General features: G+C 36.5%; 1 protein-coding gene across 6 annotated transcripts in view; it reads right to left on the bottom strand.

Annotated features, from left to right (window-relative positions):
• ZCWPW2 (zinc finger CW-type and PWWP domain containing 2) overlaps positions 1 to 25,934 on the bottom strand; it is a 138,164-nt gene that overhangs the window by 46,187 nt on the left and 66,043 nt on the right. For 4 of the 6 annotated variants that reach the window (XM_043887067.1, XM_043887066.1, XM_043887065.1 and 1 more), the window contains one exon: positions 7,635 to 7,746. The exons of 1 other annotated variant lie outside the window; for it this stretch is intronic. In XM_043887067.1, coding sequence (XP_043743002.1) covers positions 7,635 to 7,746 — 112 coding nt within the window. Of the gene's footprint in view, positions 1 to 7,634; positions 7,747 to 23,827; positions 23,911 to 25,934 lie in introns of all 6 variants that reach the window. One more of the 6 variants, XM_043887069.1, reaches the window with a different exon arrangement.

Here is a 25,934-nt window from a genome sequence, read left to right as displayed (position 1 = left end):
AGAAGGAAAAGAAAGAGAGAAAAGCACAGAAGAAACATTTGAATTAACAATGACTGATAACTTTCCTAAATTAATGTCAGACACCAAACCACAGCCCCAAGAAGCTCAGAGAACACCAAGCAGGATGTTGTCATTGCTTAGTTGCTAAGTCTTGTTTGACTCTTGTGATCTCCATGGACTGTAGCCCGAAAGGTTCCTCTGTTCATGAGATTTTCCCAGGCAAGAATGCTGGAAGTGGGTTGCCATTTCCTTCTCCAGGGGATCTTCCCAACCCAGGGACTGAACCCATGTCTCCTGCATTGGCAGGCAGATTCTTTACCACGGAGCCATCAAAACTACACTTAGCCATGTCCTATTTGAACTGCAGAAAATGAAAAAAATAAGGAAAAATTCTTGAAGGAAGCTAGAGGGGGTAATTCTTATCTCTGCTCCTTACCTATAAAGGAGGGACTATAAGAATTTCATTGAATTCCTCTCAGAAGCTATGCAAGCAAGAGGGGAATGGAATGAAATATTTAAAGTGTTGAGAGAAAAAAACCCAATGAAATTAGAATTCTATATGCTATAAAATTATTCTTCAAAAGAAAAGGAATATACAAATTGTGCAACAAAGAAAAAGAAGGAAATTTGAAGCCAGAAGTCCTACCTTACAAGAAATGGTAAAAGAGAGATAGAAAATGATGTAAATCAGAAACTGTGATCTATACAAGGAAGAGCATCAGAAAATGATCAAGTAAAGGTAAAGTAAAAACATTTAATTTTTCTCATTCTTAATGTATCTAAACAGAAAATAGTTTGTCCAAAATGATAGTGACAATATATTTAATTATATGTTATACATATTTGTGTGTGTGTGTATATAAAATGACAGCAGTGATATAAAGGACAGAGAATGAATTTGAAAATTTTGTTAATATAAAGTACATGCATTAGTCATGACATTATAAAGTGTTATTTGAAAGTGGACTTGGATAACCTATAAATGAATACTATAAACTGTAGGAAAACCACTGAAAAATTAGGAAGGAAGTATAATTGATATGGTAAGAAAGGAGAGAAAACAGAATTACATGAAGTGTTCAATTAACAGTATAAAAAGGCAGAACAGACTATAGACTACTTTATCCAGCAATAGCAGACACACATTCTTCTCAAGTTCACTTAGAACATTCACCATGACAGACTACATTCTGGGCCATAAAATATAACTTAAAGTTTTTAAAAATAGATATCATACAATAGCTTGCCCTCAGACCACAGTGGAATAAAAGTAGAAATAAAAAACAGAAGGATAACTAGAAGATCTAAAAATACATGGAGCTTTAACAACACATTTCCAAATAACATACTGGTAAAAAAAAAATTCTCAAAAGAAATTTTAAAATATTTTGAATAAAATGAAAAAAATACAGATTTTCAAAATTTGTGAGATAAAGTGAAAGCAGTGGTTAGAGGGGAATTTATAGTACTGAATGCATATATTATGAAAGAACAAAGATCTAACATTAATATGACAAGTTTCCACCTTAGGGAGCAAAAAGAAGAGCAAGTTAAATCTAAAGTAAACACAAGGACTTCCCAGTGGTTAAGAATCCATCTGCCACACAGATATAAAGAACAGACTTTTGGACTCTGTGGGAGAAGGCGAGGGTGGGATGATTTGAGAGAATAGCATTAAAACATGTATATTATCATATGTGAAACAGATGACCAGTCCAGGTTCAACGCATGAAACAGGGCATTCAAAGCCAGTGCACTGGGACAACCCATAGGGATGGGATGGGGAAGGGGGTGCGGTTCGGGATGGGGACACATGTACACCTGTGGCTGATTCATGTTAGCGTATGGCCAAAACCACCACAATATTGTAAAGCAATTTAGCCTCCAATCAAAATAGATAAATAAATTTTAAAAAAAGAACCCATCTGCCAACTCAGGGAATATGGGTTTGAGCCCTGGTCTGGGAAGATTTCACATGCTGCAGAACAACTAAGCCCTTGTGCCACAACCCCTAAGCCTGTGTGGTGCAACTGCCAAAGTCTGTGTGCCTAGAGCTCACGCTCTGCAACGAGAGAAGCCACTGCAATGAGAAGCCCTTGTACCACAGTGAAGACCCAGCACAGCCAAAACAAAATAAATTAATTTAAAAAAAAAACACAAGAAAAGAAATAAAAATTAAAGGAGAAACCAATGAAATTGGAAAGAGGAAATCAGCAGAGAAAATCAATAAGCCTCTAGCAAGCCTTAGGAAAAAAAGAGAAAACATAAATTACTAACATCAAAAATGAAAGAGGGCATCACTACAGATCCCCTGGACTTTAAAGGGATAATCAATAAATGGTATGAATAACTCCATGCCCACAAGTTTGATAACCTAAATGAAAAGGACCAAGCCCTTGAAAAACAAAACCTGCCAAAACTCACACAGGAGAAATAGACAATCTGAACAGGCCTATATCTATTTAAAATTTTATCAGTATAATAAACTTCCAAAACAGAAAATATCAAGTCCAGATGTATTCACTGGTGAATTCTACCAAACATTTAAGGAAGAAATTATATATATTTCCTATAAACTCTTTCAGAACATAAAAGCAAAGAGAATACTTCCTGACTCATTCAATGAAACCAGTATTACCTGAAATACCAAAACCAAATAAAGACATTACATGAAAACTACAGAGTCATCAATATTTCTAATGAATACAGATATAAATATCCTCCACAATATATTAGCAAATCTAATCTACCATTGTATAAAGAAGCATTATACTACACAATCAAGTGGAGTATACCAGGCATACAAGGCTGATTCAACATTCAAATATCAACTAACATAATCCATGAAATGGCAACCCACTCCAGTATTCTTGCCTGGAAAATCCCATGGATGGAGAAGCCTGGCAGGCTACAGTGCACAGGGTCACAAAGAGTCAGACATGACTTAGTGACTAACACTTTGACGTGATATCAATAGGCTAAAGAAGAAAAGTCACATGATCCTATCAAGATAAGCAGATTCAGCACTTGACAAAATTCAAAACCCATTCACAATAAAAAATAAAAAACAAAAACTCGCAGCAAACTGGGAGTAAAGGGAAACTTCTTCAACTTGAGAAGAATCTACAAAACACCTACAGCTAACATCATCCTTAATGGTGAGAAATGCAAAGCTTTCCCACTGAGATCGGATCTCCCACTGAGACCATTCTTTTAAAAAATGTAGTAGAACTCCTAGCTAATGCAATAGGAAAATAAAAGATACAAATTGAGAAGAAAGAAAGAAAACTATCTTTGTCTGCAGATGACATTATCATCTAAGTAGAAAATCCAAAAGAATCAAGAGATATACTCCTGGAACAAATAAGTGATTAGAGCAAAGTTGCAGGATACTAGGTTAGTATTAACACAAAAGTCAATAGCTTTCTTATTTACCAGCAAATGAACAAGTGTAATTTGAAACTGAAAACACATTACCATTTATGTAGACACTTCCCAAAATGAAATACTTAGCTGAAAATCTAACAAAATATGGATGAGATCTATACCAGGGAAGCTATAAAACTCTAGTGAAAGAAATCAAAGAAGAACTGTATAAATGGAGATCTATTCCATGTTCATGGATAAGAAAACTCAATATTGTCAGGATTTCAGTTCTTCCAAATTTGATCTACAGATTCAATACACTATCAATCAAAATATCAACAAGTTATTTTGAGGATATCAAGCTGATTCTAAAGTTTATATGGAGAAACAAAGACCCAGAATAGCCAACACAATACTGAAGAAGGGCAAAGTTGGAGAACTGATCCTACCTGACTTCAAGACTTACTAAAAAGATGTATAATATTATATATACAAGTATATACCTGTATATATATATACAAGTATATACCTGTATATATATACCTGTATATATATACAAGTATATACCTGACTTCAAGACTTACTAAAAAGATGTATAATATTATATATACAAGTATATACTTGTATATACCAAGATGGTATAATATTGGGAAAATAATAAAAATAGATTGATGGAACAGAATAGAGAGTAAAGAAATATGCCAACAAATACAGTCAACTGATCTTTGACAATGAAGCAAAGATAGTATAGTGGAGAAAAGCTAACATTTTCAACAAATGATGTTGGAATCACTAATCATCTACATGACTCAGGCACACACACACAGAATCTAGACACAGATCTTATACTTTTCACAAAATTAACTCAAAACATACCACACATTTAAATGTAAAATACAAAACTGTAAAATTCCTAGAGAGTAACACAGGAGAAAATCTAGATGATTTGGGGTACGCTGATAACTTTTTAGATATAGTACCATAGGCAGGATGTATGAAAGAAATCATTCATAGGCTAGACTTCATTAAAGTTAAAAACATATATTCTACAAAGAACACTCTCAAGAGAATAAGAAGACAATCCGCAGAGTGAGAGAAAGTATTTACAGAATACATATCTGACAAAGGGCCCTTATTCAAAACACACAAAGAATCTTAAAACTCAATAATGAAAAAATGAACAACTGGATTGTAAAATGAGGAATAAAGAGACAACTCAAGAAGATTCAAAGATGGCAAATTAGTACATTAAAGGATGTTCATCATCATGTCATTCAAGAATTGCAACTAAAACAATGAGATACCACTACACACCTGTTAGAACAGCTCACACCAAGGATGTGGAACAACAGGAATTCTCACTTACTGCTGGTGGGAATGCAAAATGACAGTCACGATGGAAGATACTTGGACAGTTTCTTACAAAACTAAACATACTCTTACTATGTAACCCAGCAGTTGCATTCCCTAATACTTACTCAAATAAGCTGAAAACTTGTGCCCAAACAGTTCTGCACATAAATGTTTACAGCAGCTTTTCTCATAGTCTCTAAAACCTGGAAGCCACCAGGATGTTTTCAATGGGTGAATGGATAAATAAACTGTGGTACACACAAACAATGGAATATAACTGGGAGTAGAGAAATCCCCCAGCTGCTGGAATGAAATAAATGGTTTGCCTCTAAGCAACTAAACATTTAAGTAACTGACCTTCTGTAAAATATTTGAATAATGGTTAATTATCTCTCAAACCTACTTTGAATACAGTAAGAAGCTATATACATCCTAGAATCCACTCTAGAAGTTAAGCAGGCCAGGACTAAATTCTCTTTTGGAGGCAGTGAAGAGGGAGTATGAAGTGAGTGAACCTGTGATGCAAAGACTGAACTCCTAGAAGTCTGTTCATGCCCGTCAATTTGGGATACTTCAGGCACAAAATGAGAGTCCTTAGGCACAAGGCTTTCTATAATCAGGCTGAATTATACAAATTCTGCATGCAAAAATCATCAGACTTTCATCAAGAAAATGGTTTGTTGCTGAAAAATCAATCAGAAATAACCCCGTTCCAGGTCTCTGGACAAGTAAGAATGCCAAAGGATGCAGACATAAACACCCTAGCACATACAACAACAGCAAAGGCAAAATAAGTTACTGAGGCCAGGTTACTGCTAGTGTGAAATGGCTGCAATATAACTTTCAAAAGCAAAAGACTAGACTATATAGTACTACAAAATAGCAATGTTTAAAAAAACTAAATATTTCAGTTTATTCTGGTTACACAGAGAAATGTATAGCCCATGCAAAGCATAAAATTGTATGTGTGACAATAAAGTGAGTTCAACCTTTATTGCTAATAAACAGAGACATTATATCTTCAGCTCAAGGAATAAAATCATATTTGTGGTAATAAAAGTCTTTTGACCACAGGAGTTTGCTTATCATTCTTTTTCCATTCTTTTCAAATCTATTTATATGCTTTAAAATCTAAACTTAGGTGGCTAGGTTAATATTTAAACTTTTTCTCAAATAAAATGTTTTTATATATGTTTTAAACTTTTCTACAGGAGAAAAAAATATCACTCTTACTTTAAAATTCAGTAAGCACAAAAGACCAGATCCTCCCTTAGAAAAGTCTGCTTTAGAACTTAAGTGGAGAAAATCAGAAGGTGCCTTGTAAGAAAAAAATATATATATACTTATGACCACTAAGCAGAAAAAAATTTAAATATATTTATTTATTGAAAAATCATTTCCATGCAACTATTAAATTCTTTTTAGAGTTAAAAATGTATTGTAGCTGCTACAAACCCTATAAATTCCTTTAAAAAGCTACCCGTAAACCACAATATTTATGATTCAAGAGAACTTTGAAGATGCTTTGAAATATTATACTTTTTTACCTAATTAAAAAAGTTAAAAGATTACTTTTTATCTCTGCCTTGAATTTTTTAAAAAATAAAACATTTTGAAAAATACTTTGTTCTAAAATAATATAGCCTATCCAAATGAAAGTTTCACTCAAGGAATATATGTTAAAGCCATAGCTTCTAATTTTGAAATAAATGCTTTGAAATACACAAGAGAATCTATGTAGAAAGGTTAAGAATATAGATGACAGGAGCACTAATCAAAACACGTACATTTAAATAGAGTGCTCGCTAAATAGACACTACTCCAAAAGGACATATAAATAGCCAAACAACACACAAAAAGATGTGCAACATAACTAATTATTAGAGAAACGCAAATCAAAACTACCAGGAATTATCACACTGGTAAGAATGGTCATCATCAGAAAGTCTACAAATAATAAATGTTGGAAAGGGTGTAGAGAGAAGGGAACCCTCCTACACTTTTGGTGGGAATGTAAATTGGTGCAGCCACTATGGAGAACAGGATGGAGGCTCCTTAAAAATCTAAAAATAGAGGTGCCGTGTGATCCAGCAATCCCATCCCTGGACATATATCCAGAGAAAAGTATCATCTGAGAGGAAGCATGTGCCTCAGTGTTCTCTGCGGCACTATACATGGAAACAACCTGAATGTCCACAACAGAGGAACAGATAAAGAAGAGACAAAAGAATACTACTCAGCCACAAAAAGGAATGAAAAAGTGGCATCTGCAGAGACATGGATGGACCTAGAGACTCTAATACAGAGTGAAGTAAGTCAGAAAGAGAAAAACAAACATTACATTGATATAACATTGCTTTATGTGGAATCTAGAAAAATGGTAGAGATGAACTTATTTGCAAAGTGGAAACAGAAACTATAGATGTAGAAAACAAATGTATAGTTACCGAGGGGAGATGCCAGGGGTGGGATGAATTGGGAGGTTGGGATTGACGTACATACACTACTGATACTGTGCATAAAATAGATAACTAATGAGAACCAGCACAGGGAACCCTTCTCAGTCCTCTGTGGTGACTCAAATGGGAAAGACATCGAAAAAAGGGGGAATGTATGTATACATATGGCTGATTCACTTTGCTGCAGAGCAGAAAATAATACAACATTGTAAAGCAGCTACACGCCAACAGAAATTAATTTAAAAAATGGAGTGCATATTTACTCATGGAAAATAGTTTCAGAGGGCAAAAAATAAATACTGTTAATCCATATAAGAATAAATTTTCATTGGACAAAGATATTCTATTTTCCTATGAAACGGAGAGAGAGATTTTTAAATGTGCAAACATGTTTTGGAAAGATGCTCTTAAATAAATCCTTATTTTGTGGTGGTGAAGAATAAACAACACACGTACCGTGTTTTGATAGGTAGCATCTTTCCAGTCTTTGCTCATGAGAACATCTATAGAGGAGGTATGCTTCTTGTAGGGCACTGTTATACCACTTATTTTTCTTACATTTTTCTGGCTAAAGAAAGACAGAAAAATAGTAAGATTCATCTTTAACTGTATAATTTTAACATCCGCTTGGTTCAGCTGTTGAGCTTGAACTGAAACTAAGCACTGTACAATACACTAGACTTGATTATTATTTTTTGGAATATTTTGGAATATAGCAAAGTTGGGGAAATTTTGTATGTTAATAGCCAAAAGGGACAGATTCTCAATTCACTAAGATATTTTAATGATTTATCTCAGACTTAGTTACAGTTAGTTAAGACCATCAGTGTACCAAAGTAGTGAATATTAATACATTTTATAAGAATAATTTTGATTCCTCTTTAAGTAACAAGGCAATGGTAATGAAATAATAAAAATTGAAAGGCATAGTTTCTTACTGTAGTAAAACTAATTCCATTCCAGTTTTGGTGTTACAGCAGATAGCTGGCACATTCATACAATTTTTTGAAACTTTCTGTGCCCAATTTCTTCACCTGTAAAATGTGGCTAATGCAATCACCGTAAGTATTAAAGGAAACATTAAGTATTAAAGGAAATAATAGATGAGAGTTTTCTTGCATAATAAGCAATCAATACATGTTATTCTACTTTAATACAGTTCTTTTTCTAAATATATATTCAGTTTTTTAAAAATATAACTTTAGAGACTTCCCAGGTGGTCCAGTGGTTATGCTGCCAAAACAAGAGGGATGGGTTTGATCATGGTTTGGGAACTAAGATCCCACATGCCATGTAGCATAGCCAAAATATTTTTTTTAAAATGACAGCTGGAAAATTTAATTTGAAAAGAAAAATGGAAAAAAAGAATCTTTAGGTTAAAAATGACTAAAAATTATATGGCCTAGTAATTTTGCCAATGTTATTTTAGAGCTTGTCCCTAAAAGGCTTTTATGATGCTTACAAAATTTACAATTTATAAAATGCATGCCATCATTTTCTTTTTGCCAACTTCAGCATCAAAAAGAACACAGGTGTTAAATTGCATGTGGTCCTGGACACTATTTGGCATAAAAGTCGTGAAAAATACAATCAAACAAAAATCTATTTTTGTAAATCAAACAATAGATTTTTGTACACAGAATACCTAAATTTCACTTATTAATTTATTTCATAGGAAAAAAGAAAAGACAGATACAATTCAAAAAAACATCAGATAATTTAAACTAATTTAAGAATATCTAAGCTATACTAACATTTGCAGATTTAAAACATTCTTACCTCTCAAATTATTATAATGATGCTAAGTTAAACATTTATAGGACTTCCCTGGTGGTGCTTCCCTGATAGCTCAGTTGGTGGAGAATCTGCCTGTAATGCAGGAGACCCCGGCTCGATTCCTGAGTCAGGAAGATCCCCTGGAGAAGGGACAGGCTACCCACTCCAGTATTCTTGGGCTTCCCTGGTGGCTCAGCTGGTAAAGAATCTGCCTGCAATAAGGGTAGACCTGGGTTCACTCCCTGGGTTGGGAAGATCCCCTGCAGAAGGGAAAAGCTACCCACTCCAGTATTCTCTCCTGGAGACACGGACTGTATAGTCCATGGGGTCCCAAAGAGTTGGACACGACAGCCACTTTCACGGTAACTCTCTGGGGGTGCAGTGGATAAGAATCCACCTGCCAATGTAGGGGACACAGGTTCAATCCCTGGTTTGGGAGGATTCCACTTGCCACAGAGCAACTAACCCCACATAGGGCAACTACCAAGCCTGTGAGGCAACTATAGAGCCTGTGAGCCGCAACTACTGAAGCCTGTGCCTACAGCCTGTGCTCCGCAGAAAGAGAAGCCACTTCAATGAGAAGCCCCCACAACTCAATGAAGAGTAGCCTTTGCTCACCACAACTATAGAAAGCCTGTGCAAAGCAAGGAAGACCCAGGGCAGCCAAAAATTAATTAATTAATTTTTTAAAAGATTTTAAAGATAATTCATAGATAATGAAAAATCACCTATAAGCTATTATGTGTGTGTGCTCAGTTGCTCAGTCATGTCCAACTCTTTGGGACCCCATGCACTGCAGCCTGCCAGGCTTCTCTGTCCATGGGACTCTCCAGGCAAGAATACTAGAGTGGATTGCCATGGCATCCTCCAGGGGATCTTCCTGACCCAAGGACTGAACCCCCCATCCTGCAGGAGGATTCTTTACCACTGAGCCACCTGGGAAGCTGTTACAGCACTAAACAACTAAAGTTAAGGAAATTTCTTAAGGAAAACCAATGCAAAATATTCCAAAATTAAACCCTGGTGAGTTTGGGGAACGAAAAAGCAATTTTTAAACCTGTGTCTGAGCATCTTTAAGAATTTATCAGTAAGTATGTGCCACCTAGTGGTAATATTACAATTAAACATCTAAAGAACTCAAACTCTTGCTGTCCAAAGATTTCTGAATTTCAGAATAAGGCTCAGATATGCAACGTCTTTCCAATTAGTTTGTTCTTTGATTGAAGAAGCAATTCTAAAAGCTTAGAATGTGCCTCCCTGTCCACCCCGGTACGGTTTCTTCCAAAGGCACCCAAAATTACCAGTTTATTTCACAGTCTTCCAGAGATACTGTATCCACTTATAAGCATTTACATCACTTAAATATCTATTTTTTACAGAATGCTATGAACAGCTATATACTTTGAGTTTTTCTATTTCTATCTTTAAGATTTCTTTATTTATAGATTTATTCGATGTATTTCAGACCTTCAGGATCTATCACTGAAGAAAACAGATGAAGCTTACAATCTAACCGGTGAAGTAAGCATAACAAATACATAAAGGCTCTAGTTTAAGAGGCTGTAAGTATTCTGTAATAAAGAAAAGGTGAGGCAATAAAGTGGTTCAGGGTAACTCTCATTGAAAAAGTGACATTTAAGCACAGACCTGGAGGAGGTCGAGCAGCTACCTGAGATATCTTGAGAAAGAGCACCACAGGTGGAGAAAAAATGTTCTAAGACGGGAAAATACAAGTTTACTCAAGAGGCATCAAGGAAGGGAAGCTGGTTATGAGTGAATGAGAAAGAAAATGAGTACCTGGGAAAGATGTCCAAAGAATTAACAAGGACCAGGTCATGGAGGTCCTTGCAGGCCATTGAAAGAACTCTGCAATGAGTTCCTGGCTTTTACTCTGAGTGAAACGGAAGTCACTGCACATTTCTGAGCAGAAAAATAAAATTTGATTTGATTGAATGCTTTAAAACAATCAATCATCCTGCTTGCTTTAATGAGAACAGACCACAAAAGCAAGCGTAGAATGGATGACTGGCTACTACAATCATCCAGGCAAGACATGATGGTGGTATAGTCCAGGTCATAGCAGCCACTGTGGTGAAAAGTGATAGGATTCCAGGTATAATCTGAAGGTAGACCAAAAATAATTAACTTCTTAACCAACTGGAAATTGGTTATGAGAGGTAGAGAGGATAACTCTAAGGCTCTGGGACCAAGTAAGTAGAGGATGGAATTTGCTATCCACTGAGATAGGGGAGCTGTCAAAGAAGTGAGATGGGGGTGGTGTGGAGATCAAGAGTTCACACATTTTGAATACACATTACCATACCTGAGGAGCACTCTCATAAGGGGATTCAGTAGAGCAAACTGAACTGCAGATAAAATGGAGGTAACACACACAGACACCATATTTAAAGCCAAGAAATTAGAATAGATAACCAACGGAATGAGGAAACAGATGTATGTATATCTAAATAGGTAGTATACATGTACCATTATTTATTTTACAAATGCCCTTGTGATGAACATTTAGGTTTCTTCTAATATTTTGCAAGATGAAACAATGCTGCAATAAAAAGTTTTGTCCATATGTCTTGTTACCCATGTTAAAGTGTGCTGAAGCATAAATTCCTAAGACATTGAACTTAATGTAAGTATATTTTAAATTTTGGAGCTATTGTGAAATCACTCTTGAATGAGGTGATCCCAATTTACAATGCCATGAACAGTATGCTTTGTCACACTCTGGAGAACAGTCTTGTTACCAAACTCAGATCGCTGCCAGTATTTTTAAGGAAAAAATGTTACTTCCTTTCTATTAGAATGTTCATTTCTAAAATTCTTTAATTTTGAGTAATTTTTCACATTTTTCCAGTTGTATTGAGATATAATTGATAAATAACTGTATAAATTTAAGGAGTACTACACAATGATTTGAAATATATATATATATATATATATATATATATGGAAATGAATACCATCTAGGGTTTATTAACACATATCAACTCACATAATAGCCTTTATCTGTGTATATGATGAGAACATTTAAGATCTGCTCTCAGCAACTGTCAAGTATAAAAACACAGCAGTGTTATTAATAACTATAGTCACCATGCTATACATTAGATTCCCAGAATTTATTCATCAGTTTTTCATATTTCTTCTTTTTTAAAATTTTAATTGAAGGCTAATTACTTTATAATATTATGATGGTTTTTGCCATACATCAACATGAATCAACCATAAGTATACATATGTCCCCTCCCTCCTGATCCCCCCTCCCATCTCCCTGCCCATCCCACCCCTTGAGGTTGTCACAGGGCAGGGACTTTGGGTTCCCTGCATCATACATTAAACTTCCCACTGGCTATCTATTTCACATACGGTAATGTATACATTTCAGTGCTATTTTCTTGAATTGTCCCAGCCTTTCCTTCCCTCACTGTGTCCAGAAGTCTGTTCTTTATGTCTGTGTCTCCTTTACTGCCCCACGAATAGGACCATCAGTACTGTCTTTCTAGATTCCATAGACAGGCGTTAATATTTGATACTTGTCTTTCTCTGACTTACTTCATTCTGTATAATAGGCTAAAAGGCAGTTATATTTTCTTTTCTATGGAATAACTGTTCAAATCCTGTGTTAATATTTATATTGGTTGCCTTCTCATTGATTTGTAAGAGATTTTTATGTGCTAAAGAAGTAGCCCTTTGCTATATGTACTACAAATATCTTCTCCTATTTTTAGTTTGTGTTAGTATAATTGTATTTTCTTTTTTGTTCATTTAAACTTTTCATCCTTCTAGAACTAATTTAAATGTAAGGTGTGAAATATAGCCTCTACTTCATTTTTTCTCAAGTACTTAGCCATCTGTACATATATAATTTATTAAACAATAACAACCTTTAAAAAACTACTTGAATACAACCTTACCATTAAGTATTTTCAAGTACTTTTGAACTTTATGTTGTTCTATTAATCTATCAAATAACTGTTAAAATCAAACTGCTTTAACTACTAGAGAGTTATTATAATTCTATATTTTATAGGCTCAATTCCTTCTCCCATATCTGGGCTTACCCTAGATTCTTTATGGCTCAGCGGTAAAGAACCTGCCTGCAAGGCAGGAGACTCAGGAGACACAGATCCGATCCCTCTTCCACGTTTTATTTTCCTACAAATTTTAGAAATTGACCCTTGAACAGCACAGGTTTGAACTTTGCAATCACATTTTTATGTGGAGTATTCATTCAATAGGTACTGCTGTACTACATGATTCAAGGTTGGTTGAATCTGTGGGTGCAGAACTGGTGAACTTTGATGATCACGGTGCATGCGTGTGTGCTAAGTCACTTCAGTCAATGGTCACTGTGAAGTTACAGGTAGATTTTCAACTGCAGAGGGTTGATGTCCCTGACCCTCGAGTTTTTCATGGGTCAACTGTAGGGGTTTTTTAAGTTCTTTTTAATGATAAAGAAGATGTAGTACATACATATAATGGAATACTACTCAGCTATTAAAAAGAATTCCATGGACAGCAGCACAGATGGACCCAGAGATGATCATACCAAGTGAAGTAAGTCCGATACAGACACATATATGATGTCACTTATATGCAGAATCTAAAAAAGAGGTATGAACTTATTCACAGGAACAGACTCAAAGGCTTTGGGAATGAATTTATGGTTACTGGGTGGAAGGTAGGGGAGGGACAGGCTGGAGTTTGAGACTGCCATGTACACAGTGCTGTATTTAAAACAGACAGTCAACAAAGACCTGCTGTATAGCACAGGGAACTCTGCTCCATACTCTGTAATCACTTAAGTGGGAAAAGAGTTTGAAAAAGAATAGATACATGTGTAACCAAATCACTCTGCTGTTACATCTGAAACTAACTACTGTCCCATGTGATCTTGTTCCAAGTAACTTCTGGCTCTCTGAGAAAGATGCCTGCTATCATTATATACTAACATGAAGTAGCACATTCAAAGCAAAGAATATCTATGTGTCTGTCCATCCAATAAGGCCAGTGAAGAGAAATCTGCAGTCAGGCAGAAATTCATATCTTCTGTTGTTGTGTATTTAAGGTTGCTTCTCCCCATAAAAATTAATCAAGATATTGGGTTGGCCAAAAAGTTCATTTGGGTTTTTCCATACTCTCTCTTATGGAAAAACCTCAATGGATTTTTTGGCCAACTCAATAATCACTTGGAGTTGTAGGAGGATAAATCTCACTTCTCAAACTTGGATGTGTGTGCAATGCCACATGACCTAATTTTTGCTAAATAAAATTGAATGTACCAGTCCTTGTCCAACAAGAATAAGGACTTTGATCTTGCTCATTTTGGGGCCACCCCTTACTTTCTCTAGGTTCCTATAAATCGGGAGGGAAAGATAGTGCCTGAAGAGTGAGGAGAGATCATTACTCCTCAACCCATAAGGTTTCCATGAATAACATCTCTATTCAAATCCCTCGAAGTCAGGCAATCACAACTTCTTCATCAGGCCCGGACCAAAGGGTCCTTTCTGAGGCTGGAAACCTTCAACCTCCCAGCACACCTTGTGCTCTTTTGTGAGGTACTCCATTCCCCAAGGCAATGGCAGACCCTTGTCATCTTCCAGGTCTGAAAGAATTTTCTCTGCCTGCATGCTCTTGCCTGCCCAGACTCAGGGAGCTAAGGTCAAGAAGACAGGTCAGCTCTGCTTTTGATCCCAACAGAAAACATCCCTGAGAGATGAGCATAAAAGAAATATGATCATTTTTTGGAATAAACTAAATGGAAAAATCGAAACAAGAATTATTATCAACCACCCACTGGTATCTGGTTGGCTGTGGCGAAGGATCTCCTAGTGCACGGATTCTCCAGGAGGTCCTTCCTCTCCCCCATGGTGGGGCACCCTGCTCCTTCATTCTGCCTGTCTAGTCCTCTCCCTTAATTTCTCCCCATGGCACTCATCTACAGTTAACATAGTGTATCTTTCTTTAAAAAATTTGTTTAACTGCACGTCTCACTCCACTAATTTAAGTCTCATGACGGCATTTAAATTTTGTCTGTTTTGATAAATTCTGAGCCTAGAATCGGTGCAAGTAATAGGAGCTCAGTAAATGTTTTAAGTATTATAAATAGACATTTTTTGTTTATGGTGGTATGAGCAGTGCCCAGACAGAAAACTGGGGATGAAAATAAAAGGTTGCTACATTTTAATCCTGAGTTATGTGATTATCCCGAGAACGGTAAAAGAAAAACGTGATGACTATCTGGCATTATAATATGGTGATATTACTTCTTTTTAAAAGCTTATTTATTTATTTATTGGCTGCACTGCCCAGCATGTGGGATCTTAGCTCTCTGACCCGGGATTGAACCTGCAGCTCCTGCATTGAAAGCTCGAAGTTTTAACCACTGAACTACCAGGAAAGTCCCTGATATTACTTCTAAGATGATGTTAAAGTTCATTTTCTTGTAAGAATTCAGATCTGTGCAATATTTCATGGGCCACTGATTTATTCTATCATATTAATAGCATTTTTTCTAGAAAAAAAATAGTGTGTCTAATTTCAAGTACTTTAAGTGTTATGCAAAAAGTACCTAATTTTAAAATTAAACTCAAGCAAATCTTCTTAATATGAGCTATTTGAGGGGAGAGCAGAGCCTCACTAAAATCCTATAGATACCATATAGCAATTACTATCCAATACTGTTCATTCAAGTTTTGATGATATTAATAACAAAGTTAGCTGCAAATATAAGTATTTATAATTTATAAAATTTATCTTTCAGACACAGTGTTGAGAATATATTAAAAATTTGGAAAACTGGAATTGTAAGTACCTAGACTGTTGTATTATATTTCATAAATTCATTGAAGCAGCTTTAAATACTGACCATTATCTTACTATTTTATTACTTTAAGTTATAAAATGTCTTTAGAAGCATGGGGGGATAAGTCATAGACTTTATAACCTAAAGAAATACAAAAGAATTTTCCTTTGAAATGCATCTCTCCTTAATGTTTGAGGACCCACACCACCACCTGGTAAAGTCCTCTGCTTAAGGATTTCTGTTGACTGTTGCTATTTATACATTTAAACTTCCAGTGTATCTCACTGACTCAACGCATGATGCAACATCTATTTCCTATCAGGCCAAAGCTACTGTTTTCACTTAAGGTTCAGTAGGAAGTTAATCATAAGGATATCTTGTCTTCCTTAAATTGGATTTCTGCAATAGCAACCAGCAGTCTTAACATTCTCATTCCTCTGATGCCATAGAAGATAGTCACAGCACCTCTGTGCAACTCACATGCCTGGGCTTCTTAATGCCTGCCTCCTCTCTCACCTGCCATCTTTAACACAAGTTCTGGATGATTTAGACAGCTCATTCAAAGTATTGAGCTCTGGAAGCAATAATGGTTTCAAAATCATAAATAGGAATTTGCTTACTCTAACTCAGCCGGATTTTAAGATCAAAATAACAGGTTTCCCACATCCAACAAAACTGGAAAGTATGAGCCAGTTGACCTCCCTTCCCCCCAAAAAAGCTCCAGCTCTATTTAATCTGATCCCTTACTTCAACTTCAAAGATAACACCAAGAATGCAATGAGTACTAGGAGAGAAATTAGGCAGAAAGGAAAGAATAAGAAAATGTGACAGTCAAACCTTTAAGGCGATTCCATTACTTAATTTGACACATGCCTGAGCAGGCCCTGAACTGTGGGGAGGGGGAGGGGAAGGAAGTCAAGCAGCTTTAGGTAAAACAGTCCAATGGACATATTAGAAAAACCACAGGCTACCAGCTAAGCTCTTCATGCATCTAGACTTTAACATATGTTTTCTAAGTATTTTGAATATCTAAGTTCTTTTCCTAACAAGATGGATAAACCACCACTGTGTGCTGTTTTTAAAGGAGCCCTAGTCTAACATTTTGGGGCTTCCCCGGTGGCGCAGTGGTAAAGAATTCACCAGCCGGTACAGGAGATACAAGAGATGTGAGTTCGATCCCTAGGTCAGGAAGATGCCCTGCAGTAGGAAATGGCAACCCAACCTAGTAATCCTGCCTAGAATATCCCATGGATGGAGGAGCCTGGGGGGCTACAGTCGGACACAACTGACTGACTGAGCACATACACACACAGACTAACCTTTCAGGCTGGCCTGTTATCTGGACTGACATCCCTTTTCATACAGCGAATACTTCTGTCATTTAATGTGTAGACCTGATTTTGAGAGAAGGGAGAAGGAAAGAGGCCTCCAGCTACCACAGCAATGAAAAAATCAGTCGCCACCAAGAGAGAAATTATTTAAAGGGACAGGGGGATCCAATATCACAGTTTTGCTAAAGATTTGCCTTGCCTCTTTAGCACATGGACTCATAAACACATTAATAAAGCACACCAGGTTCCTCTCTCCATAGGATTTTCCAGGAAAGAAGAGTGGAGTGGGATGCCATTTCCCAGTCTGACTCAAGGATTGAACCTGCATCTCTTGCATCTCCTGCATTGGCAGACAGATTCTTTACCACTGTTATACCTGAGAAGACTTAAATTCCACAAGGTAAACACAATAAAAATAACACATTTTTATATATCTCTTCTTTAGCTAACTGTAGTAAAGCAGAGCATAGGTATATGGGGAGATAATCTGCTATAGAGTGGTTCCTCAGACACCTCCCAGGATGCAGGTTCAGGAATATATATATAGACTACTCTGGGTCTTTGTTGCAGCTTGCAAGCTTCTCCTATTGAGGCACCTGAGGATCTAGATAGCGTGGCTCAGTAGCTGCAGAACGGAGGCTTAGCTGCTACGCCGCCTTTGGGATCTTAGTTTCCTGACTGAGGATCAAACCTGTGTCCTCAGCATTGGAAGGCTGATTCTTAATCACTGGACCACCAAGGAAATCCATCAGGAATATATACTTTTAAAGAACTCTATAGGAGAATGTGATGATGAGCAAGTTTGGCAAACAAAAACAGAGTAAAACAAACAAACAACAACAAGAAACAAACCCTGGTATCAGGATACCAACGTTTGCATTAGTAATAACCAATTACTTCCAAGGTTACAAGGGAATGAAATATATACTAAGTTTTAATGACAGCCATGCAGGGGCCCAATATCCATGGCTAAGAATCAGTGCACTAAAGGTGAAAAGAGCCTTCACATCTTTGTCCAACTTTGAAAAGCTCTAGCTAAAGATTAAGTTAATTAATCAAGTTGGCTGAATTAACAACTGGAGACCAATAAGAAGGGCTTTGTGATTTTCCAGTTTATAGATGATAGCTTATTATGAATTTGATATGCTTATAAAGATTAGAAACAGATGGTCCAATGTAAACCAAGCAGGCTGTCATATAATGTAAAAACCTGGAACTTGCAGTCAGAAGACCTGGGCTTGAGTACCAGTTCTACTCTTGTGTGACCTCAGGCAAGTCACCTAACCTGAGACCCAAGTTTCTTAACAATAAACGAAAATCCCATGAGATAGCATACGTAAAAGGTACTTTATAAATTGTAAAGTGTTTTTCAAACATTGGTTATCAATGCCATAAATGATCAGAATGTAAACATTTATCATACAGTGTCTGCAGTCCAAGGAAATGAAACAGAAACTATTATCAACAACAGGGAGGAGTTGACTGTGTACTTTATGTCCAGAGCTGTTCTACTATTGAGTCCATTGTTATTTGTATCCACTAATTTATCCAGTGCTTATATAGTACTAAGTGTCAGGGACAGTCTGAAGCACTTCACAGTTTTTTTTTTTAACTTCCCAACTAGCTTGCAAGGTAGGTACTTTTTTCATTTTACACATAAGGGAACTGAGGCGCTGAGTTTAGACACTGCCCAAGTTCATAGAGCCAGTGAGTGAAAGAGCTGGCATTCACACACAGGCAATCTGGCTCCAGAATTCATGGGCTCAATGACTATAAGATGATATTTCACTAGAAGGCAATATCATTGCACAAACCTCAAAGATGATGTTATGAAGAGTTTGTAGGTCATTATCATAAGAAATAAACTGTGTTGAAAATTATAGGAAATTGCCATCTGGCATTTTCTGTATCAGGTCATATTTACATTGCTTAGGATAATTTTTTTCTAGGATTATTAATTAGTGGTTACAAACTTAAATCACCACTAGATATACAGTTAAAATGATAAATTTTATGTTACATATATTTTATCACAATTAAAAAATAAAAACCTTAATTTTATTTATGGTGTACTATTTAAAGTATCTCATACATTTTTATCTCAAGCTGTAGAATTTTTATTTCACAAAACTGAGTGTATCATTAAGTCCATAGCACGTGGGCATACACACATTTTACTGCTAAACTGATAATGGGACTTCCCAAGTGGCTCAGTGGTAAAGAATCCTCCTGCCAAGCAGGAGTCGCGGGTTTGATCCCTTGGTCAGAAAGATCCCCTGAAGAAGGAAACAGCAACCCACTCCAGTATTACAACAATAAAAATGATAGTGAATATACTGATAAATAAAGCACAGGAAGCAAGTGAGCGCTGGGTCAACTGATAACTTTTAAGGTCCGTGAAATCTCCAGGGCCACTGTCTCCTAGGGTTCTGTCCAGGCTGCCTGCTGCAACGGGGATGTTAAACACAAGAGGGAGAAAAGGCTTAACGCAGTCATGTGTTAATTTGCTCTGATACCTAAAACAGTCAGGCTTGGCTCAAAGGATCTCGAGACCTGAGCCTCAAAGAGTTAACATTCTTGGCTGCTGTTTTCTACTCCACATTTGCTTGCTTTTTAGGGAATATGTGTTTGTGGGAAAACAAATGTTGTATTTATTACAGACAGATGCTCAGATTCTATTTAAAAATAGAATCACACAAGCAGGTGGGAGAGCCAGGAGAAGAGGATGGTTAAATATGTGACACAATCAGCTCATATACTGTGAACTGAACAAAATGGGAAGAAAGTGGTAATTCTGGAATTTATTTTCAAAGTTACTTTAATCTGCCCTGTTTAGGGTTTTGCCTGAGTCACACAGGGTTCCTAGTAATTGGTTAGAAGATATTTATTTATTTATTTTTCAGAAGATACTTTTTAAAAAAGTGGACACATTAAAGAAAAGAGAAGTTAATATATAAATTGTAGACTTTCAGTTACATGGTTTTGAGTTTTGGACATCACCATTCCTTGATGGAAGAATGCATCAAAAACTTACTCTGCAACTGTTTACTAATTTAACAACCTCAACAGAGACATCTCATTGTAAGGCAGCTTTATTTCATAAGGGATTAAATTACTCATAAGGGATTAAATTACCTTGAAGGCAATTTAGTTAACCTTATATTTTGGTTTAAAAACAATAATCTGACTCTGGTTTCTTTAACTGAAAATAACCACTTCTTGAAAGTTGAGAATCCCTTAGGAAAGATTATTGCTGTTCTGCTGAGGAATGTGAGAAATCTGGCTGTTGCTTAATCAATTTTTCTTGCATTTGATGATGGGAAAGGTAGCCCACCTGTTCCTTCCTTTATCAACTGAGTAAAGTTGGTCATATTATGTGGATTTGGACTTTTAACTTCAGTACAAGTTCACAGCTCTCTAAATTCATAAGAGATGAAGTTGAGAGATGACAGAGGTGAATTCAATAATTTATTTGGAGCAGCAAACTCAGCATATACAAATATGACTGAATCAAAGAGACAGAATAGAGATATAGGAAAAAAAAACTGGTTTTATTCAGTTGCAAAGAACATAAAAGATAATATTCCCTAGTCTCCTTCCAAATTCCATCAAAGAAAACTATTCTTGAGGCATTGCTGATACTGTGGACAATTCATTCACCAAGAAGTCAGATTAAGAAGGCTCTAACCTATCTCCTGCTTTCAAGAAGTCTCAGCACTTTTATTCACACTAAAGTAAAAAGCACCACATCAATGACCACTTCCAGTCATGTGCTGAAAAATCAAAGAATAACATGATCACTTAGCCCTATCTCCCTCAATTTTGGGGAGCAACATATTGGCTGATAAAAAAACACTAAAATCATGTTATTTTTCACATAAAATCTTAGTCAGAAGAAAAGATATTCTCCACCTTACTGTTCTTGGTAATTTTTTTTTTTTTTTTTTGGTACTCTCTCCTGTAGATGTGTGTTTCCAGGAAGAGGAAATAATGTAACTTGTATTTCACCTGTATTTCCAATGACAGTATGAATTAATGTTTATTAAAAGCCTACTATATGATAAGCACCATGCTAAGTGCTTTGCACATGTAATCTCAGTTAACCCTGTAACAACTCTATGAAGCATCTACTATTATAACTTCCATTTTAAGATGAGGTGTGTGGGACTGGTAAAAGGTAAATGACTTGATTCAGGAATGACTTGCTTCAGGACAAATATCTAGTAAGCAGACAGCCAACCTTCAAACCCAAAGGATGGTTCTAGAGCCTGCCTTTTAATCACTATGACAACTTCATTCTCCTAATACACTACTATGAGTTTTCTTGGCAGATTATTCACAAATAATTCATAGCTCTAAAAACATGTTCTAATTCCCTTAAACTTTCTTCAGGCCAAAAACTAAAGGGTGCTTAGAAAACAAGCAAACAAACAAAAATCTAAATCCAATAATACTAAAATTACAACATATTTTATACTAAATATGGAATCAGAATGATACAAATTTACTGAGAGTTTGGTAGCTATACAGCTTATTTGCCAACAGGAACATGGTGCAAACACACACACACACATATGTACACTTTTTTTCTGGCAAATGTGGCCACATTTGATGAGAACAAGCTAAATAAATTTGTATCCTGTTTTACTTCATTACTCTAAGAGCAAAATGCTGCCTGATGATCTAGTTATAAACTGATTCGCTAATCCTTTTTAAAGACTACATTCTTACAGTTTGAATCCTTAATAAAATCTTAGAAGCAAAATACTTGCTCAAATAGATGTTAATCTAGACATGTCAAATGACTATTGCAATTGTAATTTGAAAACAGCAAGAGTTCTGCTTGGCCACTAGTCCTGCAAAGAGGAACATCAAGCAGCAAATAAAAAAACAAGTCTACCAGAAACTGCCATCATTCAACATGCATATTAGGATTAAAAGGTGAAAATGTTCCTCACTTATTAGGTGCAAATGTGGAAAACATTCAATAATAAATTAGGCTGATGCTTATGCATATGCAAACTGGCAAGGCATAAAACAAAAGAATGGACTTCGGGGTTAGACATACTGACACTAATCACTGCCCTATCACCTAGTAGCTGACTGACCTTGGGTTAGACATGGAGCCTGACTCTCAGTTCCTTCCATATGCCAACAGTGATGATGCCTATTTCATGGGGTTGCCGTTGAGTCTTTAAATACTACATTTATTATAATAAATGTTATAATATATATACATATTATATATTATTGAATTATATTATTATAAAAGGATCCACCCAATCCCTGACCTATGGTATGGGTTCAAATCCATGATTGCTATTTATGGGCTTGTTTAGTTTTGGGGATTCCCTGTTGGCTCAGCTGGTAAAGAGTCTGCCTGCAATGTGGGACACCCTAGTTCGATCCCTGGGTCAGGAAGATCCCCTGGAGAAGGAAATGGCAGCCCACTTCAGTGTTCTTGCCTTGAAAACCCCACGGATGGTGGAGCCTGGTGGGCTACTGTTCACGGGGTCGCAAAGAGTTGGACATGATTGAGCAACTTCACCTTTAGTTTTTGGAGTCATTGCAGTACACGTTGACAATCAGAGCCCTCCACTGGAGGTTATTTACTGGACCAAATTTACATTCAATGCATCATCACTTTTGGAAATTTCTATCAATATGTTTATCATAACACAGAAAAGAAACCAAATTATTTGATAAATTACTGTATGTGCTAAGTTGGTACGGTTGTGACTGACTCTTTGCAACCCTGTGAACTGCAGCTCACCAGCCTTTTCTGTCCATGGGATTCTCCAGGCAAGAATAACGGAGTGGGTGGCCAAGCTCTCCACCTGGGGATCTTTCCAACCCAGGGATCAAACTCGCGTTTCCAGCAGCTCGTTCATTGCAGGTGGATTCTTTACCACTGAGTCATTGGTGAAGCCCCTAAATTACTATAGGTTGTGTTATTTCTACTTACAGACTGGAGAAATTAAGAGTAATGTGCCCTCAGTCACCTGGCCATGTTGTGAAGAGTAATGAAGCTTCAGGAATGGTTCTTCTAAAGACACAGTTTACAAAGAACTGTAACATCCTCTCTGCTCTCATTAGTGTGTCTGTCAGAATAATCCTAGGGACCTAACATAAGACCAGTTTATTTCTTCTTCACACTGCACATCTGTTATTTGTTGGCAGTGGAGGCCTTTGCTAAGAGTGGTCCAGGGATCCAGGCTGAGAGAGCAGCAAACCAAAATTTCAAACATTATCAATCATGGAGCCACAAGAGAGAAGTCTAGAGGATGTTGCACTGACACAGTCATATGCTCAGATATTCCTCACTCACTCATATCTCTTTGGCCTCACCCTGCACAGGAGTATCAAACGTGTATCTCTACTTTATAACAGGAAGGCAGAAACCTGGAACATTTTGGTGAACAATATTAATGACCACCCCAATCAGGAAGCAGAATTCTAGGAGTTGCGGAGTGCACATTTAGTAATACCGCATCGCTCCCTTTTACATCTCCCTGCAAAACACAGGCAGCTCCACAGTACAATGGGTAAATACCCAAATGACTTCTAGTATCTAAAGAAGTGCTTGCACATCTACAGGTATTTCCTCCACAGAGAAGAGAGCAGACTGTTGAAATACATAGCCAAAAAAAATCCGCTCACATCATGGATGAAAAAAGCTAAATTTTACAAGAGCCTCCCAGCACCAGGAGTGCAATACTTACATTTTCTTGGCGGTATAAAGAACTAGAAAAGTATAATCCAAGCAGGCATTGGCTGGAGTACATTATTTATGTCTAGTAATAACCTATAAGATAGATGATCAACTAAAACATGCTATAAATATTACATTTAAATTATACATCAGTTTGATCAGCAATATCCATAAATTATGTATAGTGTTGAATAACAAGTATGACTTTAAGGCTTTGTTCAGAAAAACTCTCATTTCTGGGTTAGACATGAGAGCCTATGGCAGTCAGCATCATCTCCAGGAAAACCAAAGTGAAAGACTAACAAAGGAAGTAGGAGAAAGGCATCCTGAAACAGTGAGCCATGACCACAGTTACATCACTGCACTAGCAGAGATAAAACAAGGACTTCTCAGGTGGCTCAGGGGTAAAGAAACCAGCCAATGCAGAAGTAGGAGATGCAGGTTTGATCCCTAAGTCAAGAAGATCTCCCGGAGGAAGAAATGGCAACCTACTCCAATATTCTTCCTTGGAAAATCCCACGGACAGAGGAGCCTGGAGGGCCATAGTCCATGGGGTCGTAAAGAGTCGGACACGACTGAGTGACTAAGCATGCACACAGAAATAAACCAACAGAACTCGGATGTCTCAAGTTGAGAAAACTTAGTCAGTGCTTTTCTCTCTCTCTCTCTCTCTCTCTCTCTCTGTCTCCCTCTGAGACGCACATCAGACTCATCTGAGAGACTTGGCCTTCATCCAAGAGCTTCTAAGTTAAGTGATCCAGTAGAACACAGTGCTGGCACTGCTGTGTTTTGGCCACTGTTATTTTTGTTGTTGTTGTCACTTTATAAAGCCTTCTAATGCAAAGCCAGGCTTAAGAAATGCTGAACTAAGTCATGTGGTCTATGGAGCAAAAGAATAAACTCGCAAATAATGGGTTCTGCAGACATGGACCTACTAAATGTAAAAGAAAAAACATTTGTGCTAATTGGGGAAAGAATTGTACTCCATGCATTAACTCTAATAGTTATCTAGCACATGCCATGTCTATTTTCTCTGAGTAATTACCAGAGTGACATGTATTCTGAATATATACCATAAGGGAATCAATGTTTTTTTAAAAAGGGGAAGGGAATTTCACCCATCTTTAGATTACTGATTTTCTAGTAAATGAAAAAATAAAATGTATGAGTAAACTAACATAAGTTACAAATACAAAATCTGAATATAGCCTTCAACTTTTTTCTAAAATGTATCCCAGTATATCGATGAGTAATTTTATTTAATGGGGAAAAGTTTATCAACCATACATTCATATACATATTCATTCACAGTGACAGAGCTCTGTTGTGCTTTCAACAATGAAATTAATGTCAGTGGTCACATAAACATATCAACTTTTTAGTGACTACCAAAAAAAATGCAAAAGCTTAGACAAACATGAAGTAAAGAATAGTTAACATTTTCAGAATCTAAACTGAAAAAATATTTTATTTTCTCATAAATGCATATAATGTCTTTCTATAAGAGTTTATTCCTCTCCCACCATAAAACACACACAAAATAGATACAATCCACAGTCAGTGAAAACTCTGAAATAGTATTTAATCACTTGTTAAACTAAGCTTATACAAATAAAGAGAAATTAATATTGAAATAATATATGGAGTAAGATGTAGTCAGTTTGAGCAATGAGAGAGATACATGCTTATCATTGTCTGCTTTTAGAAAAGGAGCTGATATGGTAAGTGTAATGTGCAACCATTCTCCTTCTACAAAAATCCTGAAGAAGGTCTATATTGTCTAATACATGTAATTTTCATGTAAGTGATATTTTTATGGGGGCACGAGTGTGAATTTAGTATCTGGATCAATGTAGTATGGTGCAGAGACAGTATCTGGGGAGGAAGGAGCCCCAGTGAAGAGAAGACATAATGCAGTAAATTCCTGGGAAGTCGAGGCAACCGAAATGCAGGTTGGATCAGTACTATGTCCATCTCCAAGGAACAGGGATATCTCAGTCACCCCTGGGTATTACATAGTTTGACGTTATACATTTTCAAGTGATTTCTTATATGGATAACTTTTGACCATTTTCCTATCATGGTTGTCAGCATTTCCTGAGCTGACTGACCTCTTT

The sequence above is a fragment of the Cervus elaphus genome, chromosome 24 (assembly GCF_910594005.1).
Source record: "Cervus elaphus chromosome 24, mCerEla1.1, whole genome shotgun sequence".
In the NCBI taxonomy this organism is placed as follows: Eukaryota; Metazoa; Chordata; class Mammalia; order Artiodactyla; family Cervidae; genus Cervus; species Cervus elaphus.
The sequence above is the reverse complement of the archived record's forward strand: the minus strand, read 5'-3'. Positions and strand labels throughout refer to the sequence as shown.